Here is an 18496-nt window from a genome sequence, read left to right as displayed (position 1 = left end):
GTTGCAAACGCCCACTCATTTCAGTTCAATTGGGGGCTCAAGAGCCTGGAGGATTGGCTGGCAGATCAACAACAAACCTCTCTAGTGGCCACCGGGAGGGGGTCTTGGCCCCGGGCCGCAGAGCAGCCACATAACCCCAAGCTCTCAGAAAGACAGGCGACTCGCCTTCCCATTGACACCGAGGGCTTCGAGCGAAAGACACAAGTGAGGAGAATGAATTAGAGAATTAGGCGAACAACGGAGATCTTCAACTAAGCAGCTAATACCCTCTCGAAAACAGTCTTTGGGAATCGAGTGTGTGGCACACTTGGTTTCTGGACCGGAGGGGTTTTGCTATAGGGGTCAGGACCGGCACCACAGAGGAAATGAGCGCATTGTTCGACAAGATGAGAAAACCCTGGAACATGTTGGTGTGGGATGAACATGGGGTTTGAGGGGGGACAGAGGGGGTTTAACCCAGGAATGCACTGGCCACAACCTCTTAGTCCAGATATGTAAGAAGATTGCATTCTAGTGTGTGTACGTGGGGGGGTCAGTCTGTCCGGGATATGGCTGACCTGTAAGCCCCTCTGTCCCACAGTTGCCGGTGCGTGAAGCTCACCCAGTAACACTCTTTTCAGACGATTATGGCGCTTTGGCCTGGTCTGTCTCTGTGGTTTAATCCGTACAAAACACTGTTTGAGTAGCATCTCACTGGAAAACAAACAGCCGTACACATTAGTGTACCATACATATGTGCACAGGCTGATTCTGTGAAGCACCCAAACAGCAGAAAGTACAACAGAGACATAAACCTGCTGTACTCAGACTGACCCTTTCATGACTTGTGCTGCAGCTAATAATCTTCTTTTTTTAGCGTGTATATCTTAATCAGTTGATGTTTTAAATAAAATCTAGAAAACAAAAAACAGCATCTGTGTACACGCCACACAGTCACATAGTGAATGAATCTTACGGCCAGTCAGAATGCTCAGATTATATGTAGTTAAAGATGTAAACAAGCATCAACACGTTGTGCTCGTCTGAGCAGATGGTTAGCGGCGCCAGAGGTCAAATGAGCTCAACTATCTGGTGCCCCTTCGCGTTGGAAACATTAGCTGAATGGATTTGGTGTATGTAACCTCCATCCGTTGTAAACAATCACTGCCTGGTCCCCAGCGGGGACAGGAGAAGGGAAACACACTTAGCCGATTATATCATAATCATGCTTCGATTGTGTTTCATTCGCTCTTGTTCGCATTGATTGAATTAGCACGTTTGTCTTTTAGTAAGCAGGTTATGTATAAATTGGCATGTCAGGGATTAGGTGTGCTAATCAGAGACCAGCCAGTTTAAAAAGACACAATTTCAAGGACTCTGTCATTAATACAACTGTGATATTGACACAATTTAATTCGTGTCGAAACGCGAGCGTCACCGCACGCATTTTGGTCCAATTTCTGAGTTCATGGTTTGAAGAACTGGTGCGCGAACACTGCAAAAGAAAATGGAACTACTGGGTTATGTCAACAGAGGGGTGCATTTGTTTTGCTGCTACTCAGGCAAGATAATGCTGACCCGACCAAGGTCCATCACGAATGAGAGGCAAACAAGATCTGGTGCTGTGAAGGGCGATGGTGGAGTTACAAATATGAAACAAAGAGCTCCTATACAACGGCTCCCTTATTTGATTCACGGCACATTTTTTGAATACTGCAAGGCTGTAGGAGTTCCTCCTTTCTCCTCTGCATTAGATGCTAGGTGTTCTATATATTTACTGCAATCCCTCCCTGACAGAATAATCAACAAGCTGTCAATCAGCCGCACAAAAAGGCGATCAAACCAGTTGACGGTGTTCCGGAGCCGACGGAGCATGACGGGAACACCGAGACATCAGTTACCGCTGGCGTATCAATTACACACTAATGCACGCCATCAGATACGAGGCCACTGGAAGCCTGCTGGCCTTGCACGCCTCCCCTGTGTACCAGAGAGGACACTGATCGGCCTGCTAGTGTCTCTCGCTTTTTATCTGTGAGCTATTTCTGTCCCGCTTTGAGGAAATGCACAGAGACATGGACTGTATCCCCAAAAGGCAGCGCTTGGGTTTGGCAGACTCCCCGCTGGGCCTACAGGACGCGTGTTACTGCTGTGTTAAAATTGGATTCGCCGTTAGTAATGACTGTTTGGGGATGGAGCTGTAAAGCTGGCAGAAGGACACACGCACCTTCCCCACAACTGGAACAGCTGCTACATGATGGCGACGGACCAATTCAAATCTCCCTTTCACAATAAAAGACCACCGTTAGGACAGCAGCTCACGGAACCATTTCAGTGCTGATCGATCCCCAGCTGGTCTTTCGTCCCTGTCGGATACCAGCGGGCTGAGAGGATACCTGCCCCTTGATGCTCAAAAAGGTGCCGGCAGCTGGCCATTTCCTGAGGACAGCGGTGAGAGCAGAGAAGCGCTGGATGACTCACAGATACTGCTGTGTTATTACATTAAAATCCCTGAGAGACAAGCTGTAATACAGAACGACAGAATGTAACAAGTCAAAGAGCAGCCAAAAGATGCTCAAGAAACATAGTTCCCCAGACCGTGATCGCTGTCCTCTGAGGGTTGGGTGTAAGCATGACTTGACCTGTCCGAAGCCGGAGGCAGACGTTTAAAAAGTCTCTGGACACAGCATCAGTTATGTAACTATGTCTCTCTCACACACACACACACACACACACACACACACACACACACACACACACACACACACACACACACACACACACACACACACACACACACACACACACACACACACACACACACACACACACACACACACACACACACACACACACACACACACACACACACACACCCTGAAGTGAGGTCCAGGAAATTTCATATTGGGAGTGAGGACCACCCTTTCTGCTATACTTAGTAAAAAATGAATGCTGCATTTCAGCACTAGGAGGTGCCCTCAATATGGCTGGAAGAAAGTTTCCATGCCCAGTTCACTAAGCTATACAGAGCCACATTACATGATACAGTTGTGCAGGGGACTAGACAGTTTGCGAGAGGCTGAGGCCTGTTAACCTGTCCCATTTAGGTACCATTTAGGTCACACCAGGCAGAACACTGAGAATTATTCCTAGAAGCCAACAGGTAACTACTTTAAGTAATGGCTTATAATATATAAGTCACGAACAGACAGTCACTACCATTCTAAGGCCAAACATATCTCGCCTTAAATACAGAGCAGAAGGCAGAAAGTTGTGTTAGCTCATTTATGTGAGAGCAGCTGGTACTGATGTTAACTTACATACGCTATATCTTTGTAATCTCTATGAATGATACAGCTATGCAAGGGGCTCAGTGGCTACCATAGTTTGATGGAGGCTGAGGCCTGCTAGCCACTGTTGCCAACTTAGCAACTTAGTTGCTAGATTCAGCAACTTTTCAGGCTACCCTAGCAACTTTTTTTCAAACAGCACCCAGCAACAAATTTAGCAACTTATGAAACTATATTTGGCACTTTTAGCAACTTTTTTAAAGTGACTCAAATGCTAAAATGCACTCAGGCATTTTCCCTCTAAATGACACAAAAAAGATTTTCTGCGTCACACACAGCCACACCCACAACACACGTGCCTGGCTGCAAAAGTGCATTGTGGGTGACGTCAACAGCATGTGCTCAGCTCGTGCACAGGAGGGGGCAGCAGCCGAGTGAGCCGAGCAGAGTCAGCCGACACAAATAAAAATGTGATAATAAACAAAAAATCTTAATTAACAGATGTCAAATCATATTATTTGTCGAGAGGAACAGTCAAACTCTTTTTCCATAGTGAACTATGGATTTTTGACCTAAGTCGGCCTAAATACCCATAGAAAGCAATGGGCTAGGACCCTGACATTTTCAAAGTCATTCCACCTTTGCCCACAGATTAAATGGTGTGAATATCAATTGGAAATGGACTGTTTATTTCACCCAACAGAAAGGATTCTAACCAAATGACACTTATGTTCCGAAATGGCCTTCACCAGTCTTTTCTCCCAATTTATACACTTTAATTCATAGTAGAGATTTAAATCCTTTTCCTCTTTAAAGAGAGGCTAGTGAATATGAATTCCCCCAAATTTAGTGGTCATAGCTGCAAGTTAAGGTACCCAAACACAGCCCCAAAGGTCAGAATTGAGGCACATTGCCTTAATTTCCGGCTTTTTTTGGCAAGTGAGAAACGGGCCGTTAAATCTTAGTGAAAGGTTGAAACTGCCTGATTTTTGCAGAAATCATTCCCCTGTGATAACGTGATGCAGGATCTGAAGCAAGATCTCTGTAGACCCTTGGGAAAGCTAACTTCCGTTAGCAGCATGCTAATGACTTGAATCCAATTGAACCTTGAAGAGGGTCCTCTTTTGTCCATCATATGTACATTTCATAAAAGAAAGCCATTTACAAGTGTTTGAAAATTGACCATTCGGCACTTGCCCCACCCACTCCCATCCGTTTCCATGTTTTCAACTCGAAAAGCATAAATCGCCCCATTCGGCACATGCCCCACCCAATGTACTGCGCTGTAGCTACTGAGAGAAGTAGCTACAGCGCATTATGTACGAGTTCTGAAGTCATAAAGACCTATTAGCTCATTTGTGTGAGAGCAGCTACCACTGATTTTAACTTAGCTACACTAGATATCTTTGTAATCTCTAACCCACCGATTCCCACAGTAAGTCATGAAACTATGTTGCATCATGAAAAAAGCTTTTTATTGTGTTCTGTAATGAATAAAGCTATACACATCTACACTAAATGATACAGGAATGGAGGGAGTTTAGTGGCTACCATAGTTTGATGGAGGCTGTGGCCTGCTATTCTGTCTTATTCGTGTACACCCAGTTTCATCTGACAAAAGCAGTAGTAATCTACGTTTTTAACTTAAACCATAAATACTACATGTGTATCTCAACATGATATTTAATAAATATGACTGATGTACAGCAGGATCTGAAACACCAACTGTTGATAACAAAATCACAGTATATTGCTGACCACTTAATTTCCTCAATGCCGGAAGGTAAAACAGAGACTGAAACCGTATTAATATACAATCTGACTTGCGATGCTGCAATGTGCCAGCAAAGGCAGTGAAGAAGAAGAAGACACGGATATAAACAATGCTGGGTTCAAAAACAAAAGAAACATCTTTGCAAATGTTTTAAGAAGAAGAAAATGCATTCAACACATTTGTTACAGCTTAAAGCTGATCCACTCATCACAGGGATTCCACTGAGATGAAGTGATTTACCGTAAATTCCGGCATATAAGCCGCTACTTTTTTCCACACGCTTTGAGACTGCGGCTTTTACAGCGATGCGGCTAATTGGTGGATTTTCATGGGTGTGACGGTTCCCTGCCATGTTCCTGGTGTGTGTGTGTGTGTCCCTTTAACGGCAGGAACCCGGAGATTGTAAACGGGAAACACCTGGGCCAGCGCTCCAGGATAAAGCTCCGCCTTCCTGGCAACATGGGTCTCTCTCCTACCACCCCGTGGAGGAGCGAGGACGGCTCGCGCCAAGCACCATTTGTCGCTGTTTTATAACAAATTATCCAGCGGCAAATGGTGCTTGGCGCGAGCCGTCCTCGCTCCTCCACTGGGTGGTAGGAGAGAGACCCATGTTGCCAGGAAGGCGGAGCTTTATCCTGGAGCGCTGGCCCAGGTGTCTCCCGTTACGTTTCAGATCACCCATTCGCTCTATCACCCGGAAATTACGGTAGTCTGTAATTTACATGTGTAGAAATGCTGGTGTGTCAGAGTCCTTCAACACATATCTGGTAGTCATTAAATATGAGCTTCATGTCAGAAGGCCAGAGTAATCATTGCAGTTAGGAGGGATTTGTGACCTGACTGCTGCAGCATTAAGTAGCTGCTACTCATAGTATCATATGATGATCTGGTTCACTGTCCACTTTCAACCACATTGAAGAATTAAAGGGTCAAATATCCTGCACCTTACACAACAGACACGAGTCTCCATAACCCCCCCCCCCCCCCCCCCCCCCCCGAGCCTGATTTGTCAACATCAGCTCTTGTGGTTTGTCCCGAAGGCTCAGCCCCTCGGATAGGGGAGGGGGTTTAATCCTCGTTGTGTCACAGAGGATCAGGATGGATGTGGGGAAGACAAGAATAAAAAAAAAATGGTGGTCACAGGTTGGACGAGGAGCGAGTTGGACCACATCTGACAACATGATTCAGAGCGACAGAGGAGAGGTGAATACGAGGCCGTCAAAGGAAGAGGAAGCAAAACAAGAGAGACGAGAGCGAGCAGGAAAAAGTTGAAGAGAAACTAAAAGGCGCAGACAGCGGAAAGAGCAGAGAGGTAGCACACTCTCACATGGATGCACAACTTGCTCGAGTTTAATATCAAATTACTGACAGGGTTCGCGCTTCGCTTCGGAGGGGAAAGCGGGCGCTCATTGACTTCGCTTACTCGCCTGTTGCCTCACTGTGTGCAGGCACTGAGGCAGGAATGTCGAGCATGCACTGGAAAACAAGCGGGGGCCTCCTCTTCAGCCGGTCCGGGAGCAAGACTCTCGGCGCAGCTCCAGAATTACAGGGGCACACGGGACCCGGTTGCACTTTACAGCACTGCTCACACTCTGTGGTATTTACTGGTATTATTATGTAATAGGAGCACGGACCTTCTAACTTCAAAGGGATCTCAGCTTATTTGGATTTTGGCCTCCGCGGGCAAAGAATGCATTTAGCACGACATGTAATTAGCCGGTTATTGCAGCGTTGGGATGTTCGGGAACAGGAGGTCGTTTCTGCCCTGTGAACTTAAGAGCTTTCCGAGACGCTCGAGTGCGAGAGAAAGGTCCCTCAACAGCCACCGCTCTGTCCTTCAAATGAACAATGCACACATTCTGCATCACGTGGGAGAAAAGAGACAGTCACTGGACAATAAAGATGGGATTCACCCCCCCAAAATAGCAGCAGTTCAATCCATCAAACCTCTCTTGGAGTGAATACATATTCAAAGTGCCCTTAGGAGTCCCAGCCACGCAGCAGTCGATTTCAACATGGAGCCCCCCCCCACCCCACCGCCCCCGTGCTCAGCCTCTGTTGCACAAGTCCGCAAACACACAACTTAGCAAAAGACAAAGAGCACACGCATGAAAGAAAGGATGAGCGATCCATGGCGGCCTTGTAACGTCGCCCTCAAGTTTTTCATCTCGCTCGTGGCAGCTGTCCGGTGTTTTTATTTATTTTTTTACTCCTGGGCCACGACGAATCTCCGCATTCATCCAAAAATGACAACATATCTGTCTGGCCTCCTGTCCCCAGGTCTCTGCCGTCCCACGGTGACTACCGTGGCTCTGTCAGGGCTCAGGGTCCTGGCACTTTGTCCCTGTCTAGCTGCGACCCCCCCCCCCCCTCCCCTCCTCCCCTCCAGCTAGCAGGACGACCACACAGCAGGTTGAAGGCAGACAGACTCTGGCCTCCACTCAGCTGTTTCCTTTTGTTTTCCAAACCCTTGGAGGATCCGTGCGGATGCATTTACGAGCCGGTTATGTCATTGTGACTGCGGGCATCCTTCGAGCCGATCTCTCCAGGACATTTTCTGTGAAACAGGAATGGAAGGCGGCTTATTTTCAGGGGAGCGACTGATCCAGCTTGGAATCTCCGGGGGAATTACTGTTTTTTATTATTAAGACTGAGGGGGGGGGGGTCCTCCTTGGTGGCTGATACCTTGTTTGGAGTGTGACGGTGTGAAATCAGTGAAGGCCTCTCAAGGTCTTTCTAATCAGAGCGTGAGTGAGCACAGGGCGCCCTCCGCTGGCTCCGTGGACACGAAGCCACAGACGCGAACGCGTCCGGGGGCCCTCGCCACATCCTCCCCCCTCGGTGACACACACAGCTCAGAGGGAGACAACAACAATCTGGCCTCTCACACAATCCCACAGAGCAGCCTTCATCCGCTCATTAAGTCACTGCTCTTTGGGAAAGTCGCGACTCTCCCCGCTCTTAAGAAGACGCGAGTATTCCCAAAGACTTAAAAATAACCGTCTTTGTGGAGACTGGGGATCTGTGTGGTCATGTTTTGCTGTTGAATTTGAAAATAGGCAACAAGGCAGCGTCTTAAAAAACCCGAACGGCCGCAGAGAAAGCCACAATGCCGGGTGAACAACTAACTTCTAAATCATATGGTTTGCCACGTTCTTTCAAGAAAATAAACACACTCCCACTGCCAGGTTCTTGAGAAGTGAGGAAAAGAGGTTTATTTTGCCAATCCCATCAGAGCATAGTGCTCTTAGAGGGGGGGGGGGGGTAACTAAGTAAGATTCAGGAGGACTGCTGTGTGACTACAAACCAAAGCAGCCCGTCGAGGTGCCGGGGAGGCGGAGCAGCCCCTGAGATAAGCGAATTACATGCGGAGGGACGCAGAGGCGTTAATCGACACCCCGGGATCAGATCTAATCAATTCAGAGGGGGGCCAGCTGGCACTCGAGAGGAAGCATGTCAGCGACAAATCCCTCCTCACAGATCCATCCATCGAGCCATACGCACGTTGATCCAGCAGCTCAATGCGTCTGTGGAGGGGAGGCTGAAGACGGCCTGTCCTGGTGGATGGATAATGGGCAACATGGCAACATGAAGCTTTGCTTCGTGTCGTTATGATGAGGGAACTATTTGACGCATCAGGTTCAGTTTATTGTCACAAGGAGCCTCTGCTCAGCCCAGTTGTGCGCTCAGTCCTACTCTGAATTACTTACTGAATCTTGTTCACACGTACCCAATACTTTCATTTAGGGGATTCTCATTCATCTTTCTGTAGATACAGTTTTGTTAAAAAGACAACCGATGAATCAGATGTTCTTGGCTCTTGAATCTAGTATTCATAGATACAAGCACATACAACTCAACGTTCTTCAAAAATCGGATTAATTCTGTGTGTCAGTGTAAACGGTCAGTGTATGGCTTGTGTATTTTTTTCTCTGTCATTTCACTAATAACATGTTTATTTTGCACTGAAATACTGTGGTCATTTCATATGGACTATTTATTTATTGACCTCACCTTAAACATGCTATATTGTGATATCCTTACCAAGATATGAAATGACCGCCCTACTCTCTCAGGCCCAGTTTGGCTGCACCACTGCAGTGACAGGAACCAGTGGAAGTAGGGGAGATAAAAGAAATTGATGTTTTCGTAACACTTGCCTGGCAACAGGCCAAACAGGACAAACTAAAACAACATGGCAAAGACCGAGGGAGTCGGGTCCACCTGCCCCGGCGACCACAGACGGTGCTGAGCTTGACGAGGAGTTTAGGCTGAACCCTGTCTGCTGTCTGTTTCGTATCCGCCCCTCCAGCTCGGCTGTAGCCGAACAGAAAGACACCCAGAAGAGCTGCCCATGCAAATGTAAATGGCCGAGAGTGAAATGTGTGTTTATTTTGGCCCGTGTGATTTGACAAGCGTGACATTAATTTTAAAAAAGGTCAGCAGAGGCGGGCGGCAACACGGAAACAACCCTTTTCTCTCCTTCCTAATCAATTCAGCCTGTCAATTCCGACCCATAACCCATTTAGCCATCCCGCATGTGGGGGCTCTGAAGTTGTGAACTGTGTTGGTGTGCTTCCATTCTCACTTTTCTTTGCCCTCACGTGGCACATCACACATCACATTCACACTGAGCACAGTCCCCACGGCGGAGCGACCGGGGGCTACACGCGGATCCTCAGCAGATATGACCTACTTTCCATTCAAGCCCGTCTCTCTTTGTTCACTCCGTGGTGGTGGAGGAGGAGGAAGGCTGCTGCAGCCCGTGGAACAAAGAACACAAGCAAGCCTTCGAAACAAGCTGACCATGCCTCGCTACAAGCGCCCAAAAAGGAAGTTCGGATCCCTGCATAGCGCTTACCGCAATTTTCGGACTATAAGCCGCTACTTTTTACCCCACGCGTTGAGGCGTCGGCTTATAGTCCAGTGCGATTTATATACGGATTTTTCCGTAGCTTTTCTCCGCCACAACAACAACCGCAACTTCCGGTTCCGGTCTAACACAACATTTACGAGCTCCCGACACAGAACAGTTGCTACCAGCAACCCCTCTGCTACCAGCTGTTACTGACAGGGTCGCTACAATATGGATGAAGTACCTTTGACCTACCTCTCACTAGGCCTGTTAACAAAAAGGTTGAACGGCAAGATGCTTTTAACAGTACATGTCCGACTCGCTAGCTTCTAAGCTAATTTTAACATTACGGCCAATGGGGAAATGCTAACCGCGATTAGCATGAGCGAATATAATATATCTTCGTACATCTTTTCATGGAGACATACTTACAGAGTAAGGTCTCTCAAGGCTACCAAACGGAAGAAGTGAAACGAAGCAGCGTGTCTTCTCATTAGAATCTAAAAGCAACGTAGCCGTAAATGCTGCTCAGAGCTACGCGCTACGTGGACACGCTGCTTCGTTTTACTTCTTCCGTATGGTAGCCTTGAGAGACCTTAGTCTGTAATGTAAGTGTGTCTGTATTATGGATTTTACAGATTCTGTACCCTCGTGGGGTGGGGTGGGGGTCTGTTTAGCTTTTATTTTAATCAAATCAAAGAGGCTACAGATCTGAGTAGAACACCACTAAGCACCTGCCAAAAGGTTGTCCAAACACCACCTGAACAAACAACGAATGGCTGAGATAAAGCAGACTATGAAAACACACATATTACTCGCATGCTGTGGGGTGGGGGGGGGGTACGGTTAGGACAATGTTTAGAAAAGTGTAGCATTCAGCGTGTTGTTGAAAGCATTTGTCATGGAGAAAAATACCGGAAATAGTCCAGACATATTAAAATAAAAGTCAGAAAAAAAAGTCTGCTCAACATCATCATACCAGCCATTGTAAACACAATTATACATGAACTAAGATCATATCTGGAAGATATCTAGAAGATTTGCCACAATTGTGGCCAACAATCGACGAACTATGATCGCTGTATGGCGCTCTCTCCGCCGTCTCACCACGGAGCATATGGCGGAGTTTCCAGTTCTACAAAACTTGTTCTACAAAACTTGTTCAAGAGTTTTTTTGTGTGCGTGTTTTTGAGTGAGAGAAATAAATCATCTTGGTTTGCAATATAACTCTGCTGTCCTGAGTCTGCATTTGGGTCCTTGAACACACCACATCATGAACTGGTAGGTAGATGTCCGACTCGCTAAGACAGACTAAGGTCTCTCAAGGCTTTTAGATTCTAATGAGAAGACACGCTGCTTCGTTTTACTTCTTCCGTTTGGTAGCCTTGAGAGACCTTAGTCTGTAAGTATGTCTGCATGAAAAGATGTACGAATATATATTATATTCGCTAATGCTAATCGCGGTTAGCATTTCCCCATTGGCCGTAATGTTAAAATTAGCTTAGAAGCTAGCGACATGTTATGACGTTCAGAGAAGAAGACAACTTTAGTACTGTTAAAAGCATCTTGCTGTTCAACGGGGACACCTGCGGCTTATAGACCGGTGCGGCTTATCTATGTGCAAATATTTTATTTGCACATTTATTTATTTTTTGATCTGTTGGTGCGGCCTATATACCGGTGCGCTTTATGGCCCGAAAAGTTCGGTAGTCACTTGATACAGATACCAGACCCCTTGCAGAGATTATCTGCCAAAGCATTCGTTTTTGGTGCGATACCTTTGAACGCATTCTTGTAGCGCTACAAAACTACATGTCCAAGCAGTTGAGTTTGTGGCATTTTCTTGGACTAAATGTACCTGAAGACTCAATTACAGAACCCTCCGTTTAACAGTGAAGCTGGGAACACACCGTTTAGTCTGTAATGACCCAAGTGCAACGGCCCACTGCCCAAAAAATATGCACATCTGTACAAGCCAGTCGAAATACGCTTCAAGGGCAACAGAAGCATTTTAATAAGGACCTGCAACTGTTGCCACTTTCGTCAAATCTGGCAAATGAGGCACACAACTTGTTTGGAGGTAGAGCGCTGTAGGGGCTGATGAATGAATGCAGCTCGGTAAGAGACGAAGAGAGAAGAGCGCGCAATCTCTGCGCACCCAATATGACAGAATGTGATGGGGACAGGGGCGGTTATCTGCAGCCGACCGAAGAGGGGGAAATTAGCACATGGTGGGAAATGAATCAGGGAGAATGGAAGAAAGGAATGCACAAAGAGGAACAAAACCATCGGTGCTCAAGAGAGCCTGTACTCCAAATGTCCTGTCTCCAAGGAGCTGCCATGCACTGACCGATTTGTGTGTAGATTATCCTCTTAAACTACGAAAGAATACACGAAAAAGCAAAAGCTTACAAATGCATCAAGTGAAGCAGATCCTTGTAGGATGTGATCTGTTTGCTTCTACACCTGCCATTTCGGCTGAACCATGCATGCTCTGATGAAGGTCCTTTAGACCGAAAGCTAAAAATAAAGTGGTATCTGCATGGATATCTATTCTACCAGGACGCCATTTCTAAAAAGATTGAAGTAGCAACTTACCTGCATGTGTTCTGTTGAGCTGCTGCTCAGCTCATCCCCAGACTCAGAGTCGTTATGGAGCTTGTTCAGCCGATCTCCCGGCAGGTCGCCTGGCGGGGAGGCCTTACCGCTGTCCGGACTTTTGTCGTGGTTGTTCACTTTGAGCGGAGGCGAGTCTGCCCGAGTCCTTGGCAACGTGGAACTGTTGGCGGGGTGATGGTTGTTGTTGTTGTGAAGAAGCACCAGTTCGGCCACCACCTTGCAGTGGAGGGGACTCCCCACGTTATGGTTGGCGTCCTTGGACAGGACCGGCGGCGTGACGCGATCAGAGGATGGCGACGGGGTGGAGGAAGGCGACGGGCGCCCAAAGCTTGACATTTCCGGCTGGGGTTTGTTGAGGTTTTCGTTGGACGCCCGGCAGATATCCAAAACGGTGGGCTTGGCCCTCAAAGTGGGCTTCTGGGGGGGCATGAGCGCCCGGCGCACCTCCCGGACGTACTGCGCCGGCACGTAAAAGGCCTTCATGCCCTCCTCCTTCCTCACCTGCCACCAGTCCTCATTGGTCTTCTTCACCAGCATGTAGCACTCTCCCTGGCGGATGGCCACCATCTTGTCTTTGGCATTGTACTCATAGTCGTACTCCACCTCGATGTAGATCTGACCCGGGGCGATGGGCGGCCCCTCCCTGTCGGCCATGGCTGCCGGAACACGCACTTGAACTCTGACCTCAGCTGCTCAGCGACCCAGGCCCGGGGGACTCCTCATGTCTGAGTGTGTGTGTGTGGGGGGGGGGGGGGGGTGGAGAAACTGCTGGGCTGTGGGAGACAAGACAGACTGTTAAATGTCACAAGCTTTATTTTTATTTTTTAAAAGACGCAAGACCTTCAGCAAGCTTCGACACATGTCAATTCAGGTTCACCCACAAAAACCACATCGACATGCTTACATTTCATCCTACAAACCTCCCAGCGGGTCACACCCAGAGGTATTACTCACCAGATTACCACAACCGCAAAGTGCTACTGCTGTAACACACTCATTATGACACGATCCCCCACCAGATAGACATTGGTGAGTCGAATAAAGATCATCAAATGACTACCTCCCTGTGATCACCCAAAACCAAAACAGACAGTCAACCCTGAGTGCTCTGGTAACCGACACCTTTGCTCAGGATATCCAGCCCGTAACCTGATCGCCCTCCGCAGAGCTGAAGCTGATGCCAACGTGACCCCCAAGATCCTGCACGCAATCCACCGACTACAATGACTCCCCGGAGCTTGCACTCAGTCAGAGAATGCTTCCAAAAATAAAAGTGCGTGTCTTTTTGTGGAGTTCAGCTCTGCAGTTTGGCATAATTACTCATGAATGCAGATGCAATTTTGAAACCTGTAAAAGGCTTCGAGTGATCCCGTGTCAGGGGACAGCTGTGGCCCTCGCCATTCCTGCAGGGTTTGTCCCGGAACGAGGCCTGTCATTGATCCGTCTTCCAGAGAGTCTCCCATCGCCGATTAGCCTAAATAACCGGGGCGCTCCCATGGCAGAAGGGCTGCTACCGAGCTCCCCTCATATCAAAGTCTCCCTCTTCCTCCCTGAAATAGCTGCCGCCCCCGGCGCCACGGATTGACATCCTGGTGGTAAAAGCAGGTGCTTTTAGTGAGGCGTTAGAACACGGCGCTGAATCTATAAGGGGTCTGCCCTTATGTAAAGGAATATCTACACAGGCTCTGGAGCTCAGACTGACAGCTACACACCCAGAATAGATCTACGGTGGCGAGAGCCGTCTGGGCCCATGAGAGCTGGGCTGCTTTTTCATAATGGACTTCAACTGTTTCAACACCATGAAACACAAAGTGTTGCATCACGCCAGGGCTTTTAGTGTGTGTGTGTGTGTGTGTGTGTGTGCCCAAAAGCAGGCCAGTCCAAACCTGCCCCAATACCAGCTTCAGCCAACATGTAAACACACACGCATGTGCAGCCCCAGCCTTTGTGAATGGCTGTCTCTCAAGGAACCGTTTACGTCTGATTTAGTTTGTGTGGTGAGTCACAATTCCTTGTGTAACATCACACGATCACAGTCTGCAGCTCACACCATCCCCAGAGGTGCCAGAGATGTAGTCTGTCGGAGCTCCCGGTCACGCACACGATAGCGGCCCGCTATCACCGATGCTGCATGAAGACTGCCGCGCTGGAGGAAATACAGGCCGCGTTTCCGGTGTGTTGAAGCTGTGTGCGCCGCATTCTAAAGATAAAGGATAAAAACCTGCAGTAAGTGACATGACGCTGCCGGAGAGCGAGAATGTCAAGCTGTTAAGTCCGTCCAAAGATAACTCTATCTGTAGCAACTGTACTCTTGATATCATTAGCATTCGGAGTTGGAGACACTTATCCAAAAAGATAAAGGCTCCCAAATATACACCAGTGTATGACCAAGCCACTCCACAGCCCCCACAGCGCCAAAGAGCTGCTTACTAGACAGACATGTAAGCATGTGACATTGAATAACCAGCGGTGATGTAACTTTGATTGTCTCTCTGGAGATCGAGCGCGACATCACTCACCTTTTCACAAACACCATTTGAAACTGGCTCCTCAAGCAAAATACAGCAGAAATGTACAGCTACTCTCCCCCTTCTGTCCTCCCCCCTCTGTCTGTCTGTCCCCCTCTCTCTCTCTCTCTGAACTGCTGTGGCGTCTCGGGGTCCTGGCAGGAGAGTAAACACAAGAGAGTAAATTCTGCTGCAATAGAATCGCCTGTCGCCGCATGGTGTCAGGGTGAAGTGAAGTCTCCGGGGAGAGTGCGGGCCAACTTGTTGCTCTGCAGAGATTCAAAGGATGACAATCGTGTGTAGAAAAAAAATAATAAAAGGTTGGCACCGCTCAGCACCGCCCTGAGACTGAATGACGACTGTCCATCTGTTTACATGGAACAAAGCCCCACTGTCCCTTTTACTTTTCTTTTCTACTATTCAGGAATCGATCAGTAGTTTTCAAAGTGGGGCCCAAGGGGACAATGACAATCAGTTCGTGATAACCATCAGGTTTCACTGTACAGTATGTTCTTGCCTCATTTCTTCATCAGAATCTTCAAATCAACTTTTTAAAACGACAGCACCTGATTAGTCATGATATTGATTGTTGTGTAAATTCTGCAGATGATGTCGTTCCCAGATGTGATTCTATTTTACCTGTGGGGACAGATGTGCAATCCTTAAAACCTCAACCAGCAACCAAACATGTGATGACAGAAGTGGTTCCCAGGGAAACATCCTAATAGTGAAGAGAATGCTAATTAAACAATGTCTGAGCCCCTTGATCCTCATGACGGGGACGTGTTGAAATCACGCATCATTCAGTTCATAACACGCTTGTGTTTCAATGGCATCATGGCAAAGCACCGTCACATAGCACCCAATGGGACGTGTAGCTGGCAGAGAAAGAAGGTGGTATGCGTCAACACAGAGATCACGACCTGTGCTTTTGTCTGCGTCTACATCTGCAGACCAGCAGCAGAACACCCCGAGACCCGCACTGCCTTTGTCCCCTGTGCTTCATTCAAAACAGATGTGGCCGAGCAGCATCCACTCAAACATGTGCTGCTGCAGTTCTCTCCGTCTATGCGGGGTTGTCTGCTGCATGCGTGGATGTGCATTGCATGAAAAATGCCATTCTTTTGTAATTATGCGATGGAAAAAACCTGCCAACAAGCTGCTTGGGTCTATACATCGAGGGAGGGGGGCTGAGCGGTGAGAGCATGCCTTGGGTGGGTGGCGGTGAAGGGGGTGGGGGGCAGGGTCCCTTCCAGCCCCACGGACCGCAGGAATACAACACAAAAGGAGTTTAATCCATGCGCATTCACAACAAAGGGACTCCGAGTCGACACCGTGGAGGATTCCCAGGAGCGAGGGAAGGGCAGGGACGCTCCTTACCCGGAGACAGCGCAGAGCCTCGAACGGGGACCAATATCGCCCAAAACACACCGCCAGAAAACACAAGCTCAACCATATCTGTAGGTGCGTGCCACAGAGACTGATGCTGTCACGTGGAATGCAGAATTACCCCGCTGCTAAACAAACCCCGAGACAAAACACAACAGTCTCATTTCGGTTGTTTGACCGGCGGGAGACATCTGTGGGACACGTTCCCAGAGGCTCCGCATTGGACAACAAATCACTGCAGGTTCACTCAGACACGAACCCTCCAGTATGCAACAGCGTGCATAGCAGCAAAGTAACAGAAGCCAATAGCCTCGCGCTGACCAGGCGACGGGGAAGAATAAAAAAAAACAGCCCCACGCACAAAAATGAAACACACTGACCTTTAACCAAACTCCAGGCGCGTGTCTCCCGTGTTCCGCGTCGACTGTAGAGGTAGTTAGGAGCAACTTTTCCTAACCTTTTTCAGCGTCGGCTGCTCCGACTTCTTCTGCAGCGGACCTCTAGTCTGTCGGTCTGTTCGCAATCCCCCGCCTCTCTGCACGCGGTCAAGCTCGCTGCGGCAACACACCGCATATCCGCTCACGCCAAAGTAAAAGCTTTAGTTGACGCACCCGGTTTGCGTGTTTTGCCGTTTGGGACTTGGAATTACAGAAGAGCAGCTGAAAATAATGAATGAAATACGAAAAACGTGTATTTATTTTTTTGTTGTTTTTTGGATGGTCATAACTTTCCCTATATGCTACATAATTTAAGTATATTTCAGGGGGAACTGGGAGCTTTTTATTCATGTGCGTGGAGGGATACTAGATATTTTTAATTCAATGTAAGCATGACAGTGTCTTTATATATAAATCCAAACAATCCCTCGAAATGATCTAGTCGTGGATGCTGGGTAAAATGGATGAAATGATGAAATTCACTGTGATAATTGTTGTCTTAACACACATGAAAGGCAATTTAAAAGGCGTTGATCATAGTATAGATTTTTATCAGTGCAGGGATTTGATTTTTTTCTACATTGTCTAGATTGTTGAATGCATCCCTAAACCTCGTGTCATCCAGACCTATAAATGGTGCTCTAATGTATTTTGAAGTTATTGTCTCCATATGTGATCAAATGTTGCCATTGTAATCTACGTTGTTTCCGTGCGCGCACAGGTTACCTTATTTTGACAATAGTTTGTTTTATTTTGAAGGCAAATTCCAGTAAAATCCGAGTCTAGTCATCGTGTTTCCGTTCAGCTCGGCGCGGTTGTGGTCTCTAACCCAGCCGTCTGTCAGCGCTGATCGACGGCGACCAGATCCCCTGCAACTCCATCAAAGTTGGAAGAGTTTAACTTCGCTCGAGTCCCTAAACATATCTATATATTGTAAGAAGAAGAATGTCTTTACCCTCATTGCCATTGGGTCTTATTACTTGATGGGGGGTTCAATGACCTAATCTTGAAACCTTTTCACATTGTTCAAATGTGAAGGATACACATGTGAAGATGCTCCCTCCTCTCCCCAGCCGAGCTCTATCGGGCAATCACAGCGGGGAGTCTCACCGTCCAAACAGGGTCATGAATGATTTAGTGCTCGGATGATCCAGGAATACAGTCTGTAGTCTCAGACCACAGAGAGGCTGCAATTAGCCTCGGGCTATATAACTCCAGGTTTACATTATTTCAGATAATGCATGCGCGTCTGCAGCGCCGTTAATCACGTCTCTTCTCATCATGTATCAGCATTGTGTAAAAGCACACCCTGCTGGTGTAAGGACGGGAGTGGCACACGTGAGCGTTGTTGAAGTCTGTCACTTCCACTATTTAATTCAATTCAATTTATTTTCAATTCAATTCAATTCATTTGTGTGTAGGCCAAAATCACAAATTACAAATTTGCCTCAGAGGGCTTTACAATATGATTTCTGGGTCAATATAGCACGCACTGAGGAATTTATTTCTTCAATTGACTACATTTACCACCAACACTGATATGACATCCACATAAGATCACATACATTTCCCCTATAAGGCAATCAGTAACAGCTCAGGTGCTACGTTCATTGTGTGAAAGGTAATAGCATGATAAGTGTTTGAAA

At 47.5% G+C, this 18496-nt stretch overlaps 1 protein-coding gene across 5 annotated transcripts in view; it reads right to left on the bottom strand.

Moving 5' to 3' along the window:
- arhgap12b (Rho GTPase activating protein 12b) overlaps positions 1–16912 on the bottom strand; it is a 46155-nt gene extending 29243 nt beyond the window's left edge. For all 5 annotated transcript variants that reach the window (XM_079292133.1, XM_079292135.1, XM_079292136.1 and 2 more), the window contains exons 1-2: positions 16794–16912; positions 12497–13290 (exon numbers count right to left, since the gene is read on the bottom strand). In XM_079292133.1, the coding sequence (XP_079148259.1) occupies positions 12497–13171 (675 nt within the window). In that variant the 5' untranslated portion in view covers positions 13172–13290; positions 16794–16912. The remainder of the gene's footprint in view (positions 1–12496; positions 13291–16793) is intronic.
- Positions 16913–18496: the final 1584 nt, after the last annotated feature.

The sequence above is a fragment of the Melanostigma gelatinosum genome (genome assembly GCF_949748355.1).
Source record: "Melanostigma gelatinosum genome assembly, chromosome: 20".
Taxonomy (NCBI): Eukaryota; Metazoa; Chordata; class Actinopteri; order Perciformes; family Zoarcidae; genus Melanostigma; species Melanostigma gelatinosum.
The sequence above is the reverse complement of the archived record's forward strand: the minus strand, read 5'-3'. Positions and strand labels throughout refer to the sequence as shown.